The sequence below is a fragment of the Pholis gunnellus genome (genome assembly GCF_910591455.1).
Source record: "Pholis gunnellus genome assembly, chromosome: 6".
Classification (NCBI taxonomy): Eukaryota; Metazoa; Chordata; class Actinopteri; order Perciformes; family Pholidae; genus Pholis; species Pholis gunnellus.
Genome location: NC_136532.1, coordinates 24,743,978 through 24,757,196, shown reverse-complemented (window position 1 = coordinate 24,757,196; position 13,219 = coordinate 24,743,978). Strand labels below are relative to the sequence as shown.

General features: G+C 44.6%; 1 protein-coding gene across 1 annotated transcript in view; it reads right to left on the bottom strand.

Moving 5' to 3' along the window:
* Positions 1-13,219, bottom strand: part of fras1 (Fraser extracellular matrix complex subunit 1) — a gene marked incomplete at its 5' end in the record, with an annotated part of 223,400 nt that overhangs the window by 32,097 nt on the left and 178,084 nt on the right. The window contains 8 exons of the mRNA XM_079160822.1: positions 1,210-1,415; positions 7,587-7,719; positions 8,277-8,439; positions 9,931-10,082; positions 10,212-10,459; positions 10,938-11,066; positions 11,354-11,485; positions 13,073-13,105. Of these exons, the coding sequence (XP_079016948.1) occupies positions 1,210-1,415; positions 7,587-7,719; positions 8,277-8,439; positions 9,931-10,082; positions 10,212-10,459; positions 10,938-11,066; positions 11,354-11,485; positions 13,073-13,105 (1,196 nt within the window). The remainder of the gene's footprint in view (positions 1-1,209; positions 1,416-7,586; positions 7,720-8,276; positions 8,440-9,930; positions 10,083-10,211; positions 10,460-10,937; positions 11,067-11,353; positions 11,486-13,072; positions 13,106-13,219) is intronic.

The window sequence follows — 13,219 nt, the reverse complement described above, 5'->3', positions numbered from 1 at the left end:
ACACTTAAAGACATCACCGTGGACATCTTTCACTATTTGCTGACATTTTATGGGCCAAAGCATCAATCGATTATTCTCGAAAATAATCTCGAGATGAATCGATAATGAAGATTGTTGCAGAACTCGTTGAAGGTTCTTCAAAATAAAAGTGGTGAAGAGAGCTGACAACCTGCATTTAAGTTTGTCTCTCTTATTGATTTTTCTACTAAGCACACTCTATATTACTACCTCTACACACACACACACGCACACACACACACACACACACACACACACACACACACACACATGCTCAAAGGCTTACAGTATGCACACACACACACACACACACACTGACAGCCTCATCAATTCAACTCCAGACCTGAAACAGGCCTAAGTGATGGATGTGGATGCTGAGTTTATTTGGGCTGACAGTCTGAGGACGGAGCTCTTTATTTATGTTCTTCGGTGGAGTCACGAGCAGATTAAAGACAGCCGTGTGTGAAGCTTTAAAACTAAACTCAAACGTTTCCTCATGACACACAGACGCTGTTATAGTCCGTGTGTGTTTTCATGATAATAAATAAAAAAGTTCTTTTGAAGACCCGAAATGATCAACGGAGATGGTTCAACGCATTTACAGAACACAGTCGAGTAAATAAGTAAATCTTTAGTTAATTCAAACTTTGAAGAACATTGAGGATGAATTATTTGCTTTTCTCTTTTACCAACAAATCCTGAGGGCAAAACCTCCGTCTAATAATCTCTCATTCACAAGAACAAGGTCCTGAAAGCTCCTGCACGGATATCAAAGTCAAAGTGTCGCCTTATGGTGGTGATGCACATCCTGTTTGTAACCAGGTGACGTGAACATATACTGTCGGCTTAAATATGATGGAAAACTGCCATGAAAAACACATTTGTATATTTACTTTACGTTAACGAGACGTGGCTACAATCTTAAAAGTCTTCTCTTGTGTTTAGGGCTGAAGAACAGGTGAACAAAAGCTTTTTCCAGGATAATCATTCTACTGTCGGTAGATGAAGAACACTTTGTGTCTTGTTATATTTCACTATGAATTCTAAGAACAAGGAACATATAGTGTGTTAGGAAGTTATGTACGTTAAAACTCACCTGGAAAACTGACAAAACCTTTTTGTACAACTTGTTTTTTTTCACCTGTTTCACTCGAGAAAACAATTCAGATCAGATTCTTTGTCTCCGGTTACCTGGATGTCAATTTCGACGTTGAACGCTTCCGTCTGGCTGTTCCCGTCGCTGATGTAGAAGCTGAAGACGTCCTGTTTGGCCTGAGCTTTGTGCTGCTGGCCGTCCTGGACGTAGAAGATGTGGTCGGCCGTCAGGTCGTCCACGGAGAACGGCACATCGGGGGTGACGACCCGCGAGCCGCCGACGGAGCCGCCGACGGAGCCGCCTGCTGGACGAGACGGTCGAGAGACAGACTTTAGATATCTGGATCTCTACCCATCGAGACCCAAAACCCACCGGTGGGAGAGAAGTTTTCTTTAAACAGTCGCAAAAACTACACCGTTTATCACAGCCAGAAGCTGTAAAATACGTAATTATCTTCAAATTCTCATCTTTCCAATGGTCCTCGAACACATCATGTCTGATGAATGCTTGCATCAGAAAAACAACCAAAACAAACCTTGAAATTGTGATATTTCATCAAATACATTTTATTCATGTCTCGTTTAAAGTCTCGCCCCAAATGAACCGTTTGCTTTAACCAGATTCTGTAAAAAACATTAAATTCTGAACCATGTTTGACTCAACTGAGACCAACAGTCATGAGACAACAATTCAGTGAGACTTTGACTGAACTTCAGGCTGCTGAGCACAGAGCAGAGAGGAGAGGAGAGAGGAGAGAGGAGAGAGGAGAGAGGAGAGAGGAGAGAGGAGAGAGCAGAGAGGAGAGGAGAGGAGAGAGGAGAGAGCAGAGAGGAGAGGAGAGAGCAGAGAGGAGAGAGGGGAGGAGAGAGGAGAGCACAGAGCAGAGAGGAGAGGAGAGAGGAGAGAGGAGAGAGGAGAGGAGAGGAGAGAGGAGAGGAGAGGAGAGGAGAGAGGAGAGAGGAGAGGAGAGAGGAGAGAGGAGAGGAGAGGAGAGAGGAGAGAGGAGAGGAGAGGAGAGGAGAGGAGAGAGGAGAGAGGAGAGAGGAGAGAGCACAGAACAGAGAGGAGAGGAGAGAAGAGAGGAGAGAGTTCAATATACATTTTTTGTTTTTTTTGTAGAATTGTAGACACTTGGAAACATGTTGGATATTTAGATTCTAGTGTTTTCCAATTTTTGTAAAAGAAATTATCAAAGAAATTCAACTTGCGTTTTATTTCCTTTTTTCTGATTAATGGCATTATAAGTGTGTTATTCTGCACTTTGGGGTTAACTCATCTCCACTGGGATTCATTTTGGGACATGTGTTTTATTTAGACACATGTTTTATTTCCCCCCCTTAGAAAACACTTTTCACATACAGTAGGTTCACTGCTCCATCCCTGTGCATCTCCAGCTGTGGCTTCACATCACACTGGCACATTTAGCGTGCTGTCACACAAAAGTCTCCAGTTAGTGGGCGATCACTTTTAACGTCTGACAGCTGGAAAATGACGGTGGGTCCTTGTCTCTTTTCCCCAAACTGTCTTTTTATGTCCCTTCAGTCGGAGCATCAATCCTGCAGTTCGGATGCAGGATTGATGCGCCGACACTTTTACGGTTCCCTTCAGTCCCGACTCTCCGCGGCACCGAAGGAGAGTCGCAGTGAATGAACAAAATCAACCTTGAGTTCCGAGACAAAGTGTGAGCGTCTTCGTCACAGAAGACGGATGAGTCTTCAGAGGATAGATGATGTGTGTGTGTGTGTGGGCACAGCAGTAAATCACATCTCCATCATCTGGCGGCTATGAGGTGAGGGAGGGGAGTCTCTTATCGGACCCCTGATATCTGATCGGGATGGAAATTGCCTATATGTGCTGATTTCAGAGCGGTAATGGAGAAGTAACACGGCCGACGTGTCCGTGCGTCTCTGACCGAACAAGCTGCGAGACTATACGAGAGCAGACAGACCGCGGGAAATGAGGTGTTTTCGGGGACGCGATGCTCAAGAGGCGACGAGGAATATTAAACCGTGAATTCAGTCATTTCATAGAGAAAAAATAAATGTGAATAAATGTCGTGGAGAAGAAAAGTACAGAACATGTTTTCACAAAGTTACAGTATTTGATGAAAGTTACTTTCCACCGCTGTCCCCTTGTGATTACGCACTACTTAAATACAAGTACTAGTAGTATCAGGAAGAGACGTGTTCTGTTCACGGACAGATCTGACACAAGAGAATCAAAGAACGATTAATCGATAAATCTAGAACATAAAGGGGAGATGAATCGATAATGAAAGTGATTGCAGCCCTTGTTGAAGTGGTGAAGAGAGACGATAACCTGCATTCAAGCTTTTATATAACATCGCTCTTCATGTTGATTTTTCTCGTTCATAATTAAAGTTTACGGATTCTTTAAGGTTCACTATTAACCGAAAACCTTTGTATTGAATAGATTTAAGTTTTGTCTCCTGTGCAGCAAAATAAGAAATAAAAACAATAACTGCAATCAAGTCTGTGTGAGTGTAGAGTTAAATAAATGAATGCATGGGTGACAGATCATTTAATAAAGACGTTAAAGCTCCTCTAGCTGCTCCTGAGGCTGTTCTCTGACTTCACTATGCTGAGGTGGAACGAACAACATGCCGACAAATACGTCTGTTTTTAGAGCCTCAGTGGCTGAGGCAAGGCTAGAGGGAAGGCCAGAGGTTCATTAAAAAAACATCAAACCTCCTGCAAACACTCTGCAAACACTCCACAACCTGCCAATACATTATGGGATATAATGCGTGTGAATGTGGCCTTGATAAACTCGCTACAAAGTGTCCAAAAATGGAAAAAGGTTCATCCTCCTTAATAAGCGTGAACATGCTGAGTAAGCTTCATGGCAACACATCCATCTGGATGTTTGTGGCAGTGAAGCCAGAGGAGAGGTCAGGCTTTTCATTTTATTTTTGCTCATTAAATGTTTCTGCGTGTGACAATTTAACTCAACCGAAAAGGAAAAGTGTCTCGAAGAGGATAGAGGAGGGATGTAAGTCGTACAAGCTTGTAAAGCATTTGGAGACTAAATGTAACTTTAGGCAGATAAATACATTTCATTTGACTTAAAGGAAAATGTCTCTAATTGGGCCAATAACGAACATCGCCAACCTCAGTCTAATAGTTTATAAAAGTCTAATTGTTATCTTAAAATGTTTAAATGCTTCTGCACCAGCTATTATAATTGAAATGCATGACATCAGAGGGCGTCTTTAATGCGTCTCTGTGTGTTTGCATGTTTCTGTGCTAACACGAATAATGCTAATGTTTCGGCAGAAGCTGTTTTGCATATAAACACATCACATGTATGTACATAGGCGTGTGTATTCTATTCTGTATTTTGTTCTGCAACGCAATCATGCAGACACAGCCCATCAACATGTGGGTTCATGCATACAGCTGCACATCAACACACAACCTGTGCATGTTGGTTTATTATTGAGGACGTGGACTCGGACCGGCCTCCCCTTTGCCCCCCCCGGTGACAGCAGCCGTCCAGCCGCCTCACTCTGCTGAATACCAACGACTGTCTCTCTGCTCCAGCAGCCGCCAAGGACACGGAGACAGACGAGCGCAGCCAGCTGCTCGTCTGCTGCAGCAGACACCGTATAAACATCTGACTGCATGTGTTTGTCCTTCAATACCTCTGCAGACAACTCTTTCTTGCATGTCGACCAATTTGCATTGCTACGGCTTCACATCTGTTATTAAAAATGCAAAGTGCTGCTTCACATATCAAACTCAGTATTACTCTGCTAATGCAGGAGGGGGGGGGGGGGGGCTTTAACTTACAACAAGGTGGCAACCTCTGCTGAGTGAAGTGTCTTAAAGCTGCGTTCTCTCTAGTGTCCACCAGGGGGCGACTCCTCTGGTTGTATAGAAGTCTATGAGAAAATGACTCTACTTCTCTCTTGATTTATTACCTCAGTAAACATTGTAAACATGAGTTTATGGTCTCAATCTCTAGTTTCAAGTCTTCTTCAATACAGCATGATGTTCATTTAGTAAACGATGGTTTATGGTTAATAATTCCGGTAAACTTTGATTTAGCCACCAACGTTGACTCATATATTGATGAAAACCATGTCTTGGAAAGTGTTTGCCTGTGAAAATGTCTCCTCTGATTCCTTTTAGCAGCTTTAAACTTGTATGTTTCCTTACTGTCTTCTTCCAGGGCTTTCAGCCGCATCACACGGCCTTCATCGGCTACCGGGGTTTGCTCAGTTGCTGGTTCGGACGTCATCACGTGACCTAAATATAGAACTTCTGTCTTGTGATAATCTCAGTCACATGGCTGGAAGCGTCAAACATTAGGTCATGTGACGAGGAAATGACCAATGAGAGAAGCGGTTGGAAGTTTGGGAGAAAATGTTGTGTTTGTCTGTTATCGTGTTGAAGCAGCACTGCAGTGAATCCATCTTCAGAGTTTGAGATATTCTGACTTGTAGTCTCAAGTACAGGTGGCCCAAACACATTGGATCCTGCATTTCCCATGATGCAACTCTTCTATCAGCGTGCTCCTCTAATGAGAAGCATCTTCTAAACCATCTTGTGTCACAGCTCTGCAGCATTGTGTTGTTGACGTCGTCATCATATCTCAGAAATGTGCATTTTTGTGGGATCATGAAACTGAGACATCCATTCTGTGAAATGATGAACGAGCTCCACATGTGTTCACGTACTCTATTCTACTCGACTGTAATACTTTACTGTGAGCATCCGGTTCTCTTTGTGCCCTTTCTGTCCACATCCAATTCACTTTTTCTTTTCCATTCTGCTCTCAGAATGAAACATCCTCCCTGAAGGGATCAGCTCCTTCTCAGCTCATCTCACTTTCTTTCTTTTTTTTTTTAAATCCAAAAATTCCTCTGAAGTCGAGCAGACATGCGGGACTCCCAACAATGGCTCCCTGTGTAGCCGGTTACCTGGCGGTGCTAATCCACCACATCATCAAGCTCGTGACAGATGGACGGCGGCACCGCAGGAGGATTCTTTACACCCCGGGGGGGGGAGTGTGAGCGTACGAGTGTGACACGAATAGAAGTGAGGAAACGATGCAGGTGTGACGCTCACACAGAAAGCAGCACCGAGCCACGTGCGCTCTCACATGTGTACAGTGTGTGTCTTCACAGTTCTGACGTGTCACCTCACAAAGAAGGAGAGAAACATCGTTTCCTAGTCTTTTCTTTTTCTGCGTGCGGTCCCCTCTTCATCCCTCCTAACTGTAGAGGAGCGGTGTAAACACGTGCGTTAATGAGCGAGCGTCCAGGAGAAATTAGCATAATGAAGGACTCAATAACACCACATCAGGCTACGCTTCCTGCCTCATACGACTTCACAACGACACGAAGACATAAAGGAACATCTCTACGTTTCAACACCTTCAGCACTGGAATAAAGCTATATAATAAAGCTAAGTTAATGTTGTGTCACCTGAAGGGTCGCACTGTCGCTGGTATAAAGAAGAAACAGGTCGATGTAAAAGCGGCTAAAAGAATACGAGCTGATGTAGGCGATGTTGTCATTGTTCTCCTGGACGGCGACTAGCAGAAACCTGCTTGTGAGGAACTATTAATCTGACGCTCGACAGCTCGGTTCATACTCGCCGTAGTGAAGACGGCGCGCGGTGCGAAGGCTCCGCTAGTGGTCGCTGCGCTCGGTCGTGCACCTCTGAGTATTTGTAACGTGGCTTTTCTGACGTGACTGTCACAAATAGTTCACTGATTAAAAACTGTTTACATGTCCAGGGATTATACAAAGAAGACCAACTTGCTTGTAGATGCTTAAAAATCTACATTTGAGTGAATATTTTGCAGCCAAATCAAATAATTTACAGGATATTCAACCTTCGCTTCTTCATGAAGCTTGTGATACTTGACTTGTTTCTTTACAGGGTTTGTATAAAGGTAATAAAGTAGTCCATGAATATGAGATATGAGTTTACAGTTATTACAATCGCTCCTCGGCATGGTGGAGGTCGGTTTATGGTTGTTTGACTGTTACAGACTCATTCATTTTGTTCGTACGCCGTCTGGAGTTTCGGAGAATAATAACAACAAACAGTGTGTTGAGCACAAACGCTACGGAGACGAGAGCACAAGAATATGTTTCAGCAACGCTTAAGGCATTCAAAAGAAGCCTGGTTACACTCCTCACTGATTCTATGGTGTGCAGACGCAGATTAACCTTTAATTCGGGAATCATTTAAGTTGTTTTGCAGCTTGACATGTTCATATTGTACTGTTACACAATGGCATCAAAAGCCCATTTTGTATAAATGCAAATTGAGTCCAAAGTAATGAAATATACCATCCATTCGTGACAAACTCATTTTGGATAACGGCACACGTTGGTGAATGCGGCAGCTTTTCCTAAATCCCTCTAAAGCCACTGAAGAAGGAACCCGTTCGTACGGACCTGCTCATGAAACACACACCACCAGCGGGTCTCACCTCTGTTGGTGTTCTCGATGAAGCCGTACTTCGGCGAACTGACGAGCCAAACCAGCAGGTCCTTCCTGGGCGTGTCCAGGTCCGACACGATGATGTGATTGGTAGACAGCTGCACTCGCCCGCCTTCCTGGACCTGAACGGCAAAATACTGAAATAAGCTTTTTTTTGCCCCCACGGATCGTTGTTTTACACCGACGATGCTGCAGACTCATCGTAGCAGATCATAACTTATCAGAAGAGCTTTTTGTTTCCTCTACCTGCTAACTACAAACTCTCCAAATGTTTGAGGATGGCCTTTGTAATAACGGGTCCAACATGTTCTTACACAGTAGAGCAAAGTCTCATTTCCATTCCAGCGTAGTGGGGAAACAATGACTCATGTAAATGTATTTAGTTTCTTCTGAGTCCCAGGCTCTCTGAGGGACGACGTGTGTGAATCCTCGGCTTCGTTTGTCTCGTTAAAAACTGTTTCTGAATTTAAAAAAACCTCTAAAGAGTATTTTTAGGATTTCAGTCTCTTATGAGCAGACAGAGTAACAGAGGGGGAATAACTGTGCAGCCTGTTTGTGCGTTTATGTTCAGTCACAGCCACAAAACTGTAATATTATAAACATTAGGATCATTTCAGAATCGGGCCCGTGTGTCTGTGTGTGTGTGTGTGTGTGTGTGTGTGTGTGTGTGTGTGACCACCTTGATGCCGCTGCGGACCGTGACCGTCGGCGGCTGTCTGGGCACAGAGGTGATGGTGATGGTGCACATCTGGTTGTCGAGGCGGTTGTTGTCGGCGTCGTACACGACAAAGTGGAAGATGTCGGTGACCGGCTGGCTGCCCGTCTCTAAGGAGGTGACGTACCTGGAGATGGAGACGTCGGTTAGTTTTGATTTTATGTTGTTTAATAACTAATTAGTTTGATCCAATAAATCTCCGTTAATGAAAACACAAGTACGTTTAATCCTGGACTTGGAAAGAAAAGCGTTGGTGCTCCCACTACCGTGCTGCTGCTGCTAATCTCTTCAGAGCACGAATACAATTCAAATCCGTCCCGGTGTACTCTCCTCTAATCCCTTTTAATTCTCATAAAACAATTCCCCGGCTCTTGTTTGTACGAACCCAAACGCCACGGAGAGAGAAACTAATGCGGGCGATTTGTAGCTCGCCCTCCTCCCTCCGGAGGATCGTCCTGCGCTGCAGCTAATCACAGCCTGCGTCGTGGAAATGAAGCAGTTAGAACGTGAATATTTATATTTCATCTCCTCTCAGATGGGGCCTCGGTACCTCTTTCAGGTAATTTCAGAGTGATGCTAATTGGCATCAGGCTGAGTCACTGAAGGTAGTGTGTGTGTGTGTGTGGGGGGTATTAAATGATTTCCGGCTAATTCGTTTGTCTTCTTGCTGGGTTTTCGATATTAATGTTCGCACTCGTCTCGTGAGGAGACGCGTTAGATTGAAGAGAAACTCAGCGAGCTGTTACCGCCTCTTCCTCTGTGGTGCTGTGGAGGGGAACGCGCTCCCCGCCCACTCCGGCTGCAATCACACAAATTCATCATGACTGAAGAATCCTCAAAGCTACTGAGGTTTCTGTGCAACAACTTTTAAGTTTTCTGAGCAACATCTTCTGACTTTTTCTGGGCCCGTTTTCTCTCTCGCGGAGCGGAACTTAGAAAACAGCGTCTCTATTAAAAGCTCTCGCATCCCGTCGGTACCTCAGAGAAACCTCCTCCCTGCTCTGTTCTTTATTCTACGTGGTTTTACTTTCTTTTGAAGGATTCCCAACTCTTCCTTTGGGTTTTTAATGTTATGAATCACTTTTAACACACACACTGGATAAACTCATCATGTCTGCAGGTTTGAGGTAAAGTCCTGATTCACAGGTTCCTAAACGAGTTCCCACGAGGGAGCTGCGAACAGAACTCCTTGAGCATTTCTTTTCTTTTTACTGAAGAACTTAAAAAAGCGCTAATTCACTCTCTCCCCTCCCATGGACCATCATGAACCTTTACTGCTGATTCAACTACTGCTTCTGGGCTTTTGAAAGTCATTTTTGGTTAATAGCTGTTTCTTTTTGCTGATATTCTGTTTTTTTAATAAGCCTCTGAAGTAGAATTGAAACCGTCATGGGGAACTGAAACCAAGGATATTCTTTTGGGCGCTTTCCATCGCAAATTTCAAATCTCGCCTTTAAAGATAACTTCCCAATCGTAACATCTGTTCCACAAACACGCAGCGAAATGACGAAGTACCCGGAGAAGTCCGACACTCGAGTCCTTGAAGCGCTCCTCCATGTTTGCATGGACTCGCTCTGCGTCGTCTCCTGAAGCTCACGCGGCCGGCCGTCCCTCCTACCTGATCCTGTGCTCGCTGACGTCCTCCATGGTGAAGGAGGAGTACTCCTTCAGCTCCTGGTGCTTCTGCTGCGACTCGCTCCGGGTCAGGATGCCGTACATCGGCACCGACACCAACTGGATCTGGATCTGCTCGTCCGGGGACGTGTTGTCCTACGAGAGACACAAAACAAGAACTTCTATCCATCGTGATATGGACAAGTCCCGCTTCCTTCAAGTTTTGTTTTTACTGTGATCCCAAATTCATCTGAACAGCATCAGAAGAATCCCCGATGGACTCACGGTGTAGGCCAGGTGTGAGCGTCTGATCGCGGTGCTGCTTTTCTCGCCCACCTCCAGCGACAGCGTGGCCCCCGGGTCCCGCTGGGGGCCGTCGCCCCCGGCGCCCAGCACCACCACCTGCACCGCCGTGGTCGCCATGGAGATGCCGTCGCTCACGGAGAAGGCGATGGCGTCGTCCCGGTCGCTGAGGCCGGCGTGTCGGTAGAGCAGGACGTTGCGGGTGACGTCGCTGAACGTGAAGATGTCGCCTGACGGGGGACGGAGAAGGCGTGAACGCAGGTGAGAGTGAGTGTGTGTGTGTGTGTGTGTTTGTGGTTTTCACTTCTTAGTTTTTTGTGCAACAACTTCTAAGTTTTCTGTGCAACAACTTCTTAGTTTTTTGTGCAACAACTTCTTACTTTTCTGTGCAACAACTTCTAAGTTTTCTGTGTAACAACTTCTTAGTTTTCTGTGCAACAACTTCTTAGTTTTCTGTGCAACAACTTCTAAGTTTTCTGTGTAACAACTTCTTAGTTTTCTGTGTAACAACTTCTAAGTTTTCTGTGTAACAACTTCTTAGTTTTCTGTGCAACAACTTCTTAGTTTTCTGTGCAACAACTTCTTAGTTTTCTGTGCAACAACTTGAACATTTTCCGTGCAACTATTTTCCTGCTCAACGTCAGCGTTTTGAGCTCAGTCAGTAGTTGTGACTTCACCAACTTGTCCGTGTCGTGTGACTCGTCTCACCGTTGGCCATGCTGGTGTGTGAGTTGCCGTCAGTCTTCACCAGCTCTCCGTGGACGGGAGCCTCCACCAGCTCAAACTCCAGCTCGTCTGGAGCCGTGTCAGCGTCGCTCACTGCCAGCTGCTGACCGCCTGCACACACACACACACACACACACACACACACAAAAAGAAGATGGAGTGTTAGGAGAGACGAAGCAGGAGAAGGAGAAACTTAACTGTCTGTAGCAGACTGTAAACACACACACAGCTCTTTTTCTCCAGCATCGTGTTGCTCACCAGGGTCATACTTCAGAGCTCATTACCTCACAGAGACCAATTCATCACTCACTGGACCGCTTCACCACAGGCTGTCGTATCAGCAGCGTGTGTGTGTGTGTGTGTGTGTGTGTGTGTGTGTGTGTCTCTTCTTCTCTTACCTATGGCGGCCTGTCCTCCCAGGCCGACCTCCAGCAGCGGGTCCAGAACCTGAAACACCGGCGGCTGCTGATGGTTGGACAGCAGCAGGACGGCAAAGTCCAGCTCAGGAGTGGTGTGTTCACCGTCCGACACTGTGACCCGCAGAACAACAGAGAGAGTCAAACAATGAGACAATCAAAGAAACAAACACACCTCTGATGCTAATCATCTCACCGGCTCTTTAACTGAGGACTATTTTAAGGGTAAAACTGGGATGAAACAAACCTAATCAGCTTCCTCGTGTCGAATCACTAAACACAAGATTATTAAAACGAGAGAAAAAGAAAAACACACGATAACAGGAGCTGTTCATTAACAGTCTCCCGAGAATAAATGAACCAAACTGCTTCAACAATTCATCAGAGATTCAGGTGGAAACACGTCACACGCTTCACATGTTTGTAGCTTAATTGGCTCCGTTTGTCACTTCTACACGTGACATTCAGATATAAAACGATGTATATTATATATATATATATATTGCCTCATTGATTTATTTCAGGATTTATTTTATATCCATATTTATATCTATCGAATAAGTACCTGTGTCACATTAAATAAACGTCCATGGAGAGGATATAAGGGCCATATTCATGTTGTTCAATTTGAAGAGTTTATAATTACGTCTGCTTATTGTAAATACTGCCTGTGGAAAAAAGCCCAAAATGTCAATTTATTTCAAATTATTTTCCAATTTTGCAACTCGAGCTACAACTAACGAGTTTTGCATTTTGCCGTTTAATTCTTCAAGTACTTTTTCAAAGAACAGTCCAAAACAAAAAACTAAAAAAATGAAATGAGAAAACAGAGAGAGGCATAAAATCATTGCATTTAAGAAGCTGAACTGGAGGATGATTGACACTTTATTTAAGAATTCTAATGATCAACTAATCAACGTGAAACGTGGTGGATGGAAATGTAACCTCGCACAAACGGTAGATACTCAAGATAAGTACAAGTACCTCAGAAGGACTTCTTTAAATGTAGTTTTATCTTTGGTGTCACAGAGCAGTAATTGACTGGCGATAACTTGTTGCACTTTCTACAACAACAGTTTTCCCTTTAAAGCAGCAGGATGGATGGAGTGTGTGTGTGTGTGTGTGTGTGTGTGTGTGTGGCTCAAGGCCTACAGTAAAATGAAAAGCACTCTCCGAATGCCCGTAAACAACAGGAAGAAGAGAAAGATGGAGGGAAAAGAAAGCCCAAGGGGAGCAGAGAGAGAAAGGACATTCATAGTGAAGATTAAAAGGAAAGGAAACAGAGGAGGAGAGATCAAGGGAGGAGAGCAAACGAGACGAAGACAAAATCAAAAAGGTGGGAAGTGCAGAGAGGAGGGAATAGAGGAGAAAATGAGGTCAGAGAAGAACAGCGAGAGGAGAAGAAGAATGTCATAACAAGAAAGATGAAAACACAACAGAGATTAAAGAGAGGGGAGAGGAGAGAGGAGAGACGAAGAGGGGATTGAGGAGAGAGGAGACAGATATTTTGGTCAGAGAGATATCTGGTAGAAGGGAGGAGGAGACGACTGAGGATGAAGAAGATTTAATGTGGAAAAGAGGAGATGAGGTGGAAGAAAAAAAAAAAGAGTAGGAGAGAGGAAACTAATTGCCGCCTCCTCCTCCTCCTCCTCCTCCTCCTCCTCCTCCTCCTCTCTAAACTGAGAAAGATGAAGTACTCACCTGTGAAATAGACGCTCAGCGACTCCGGCAGACCTGTTAGAAGAAAACGAGATCTTTTAGCGCCGTGAGGTGATAAAAGTAAAAAACAGAGGATTGAGGCGGAGCCGACAGGCCGCTGCTGCGAAACATAAAAAGTGAACAGGACGA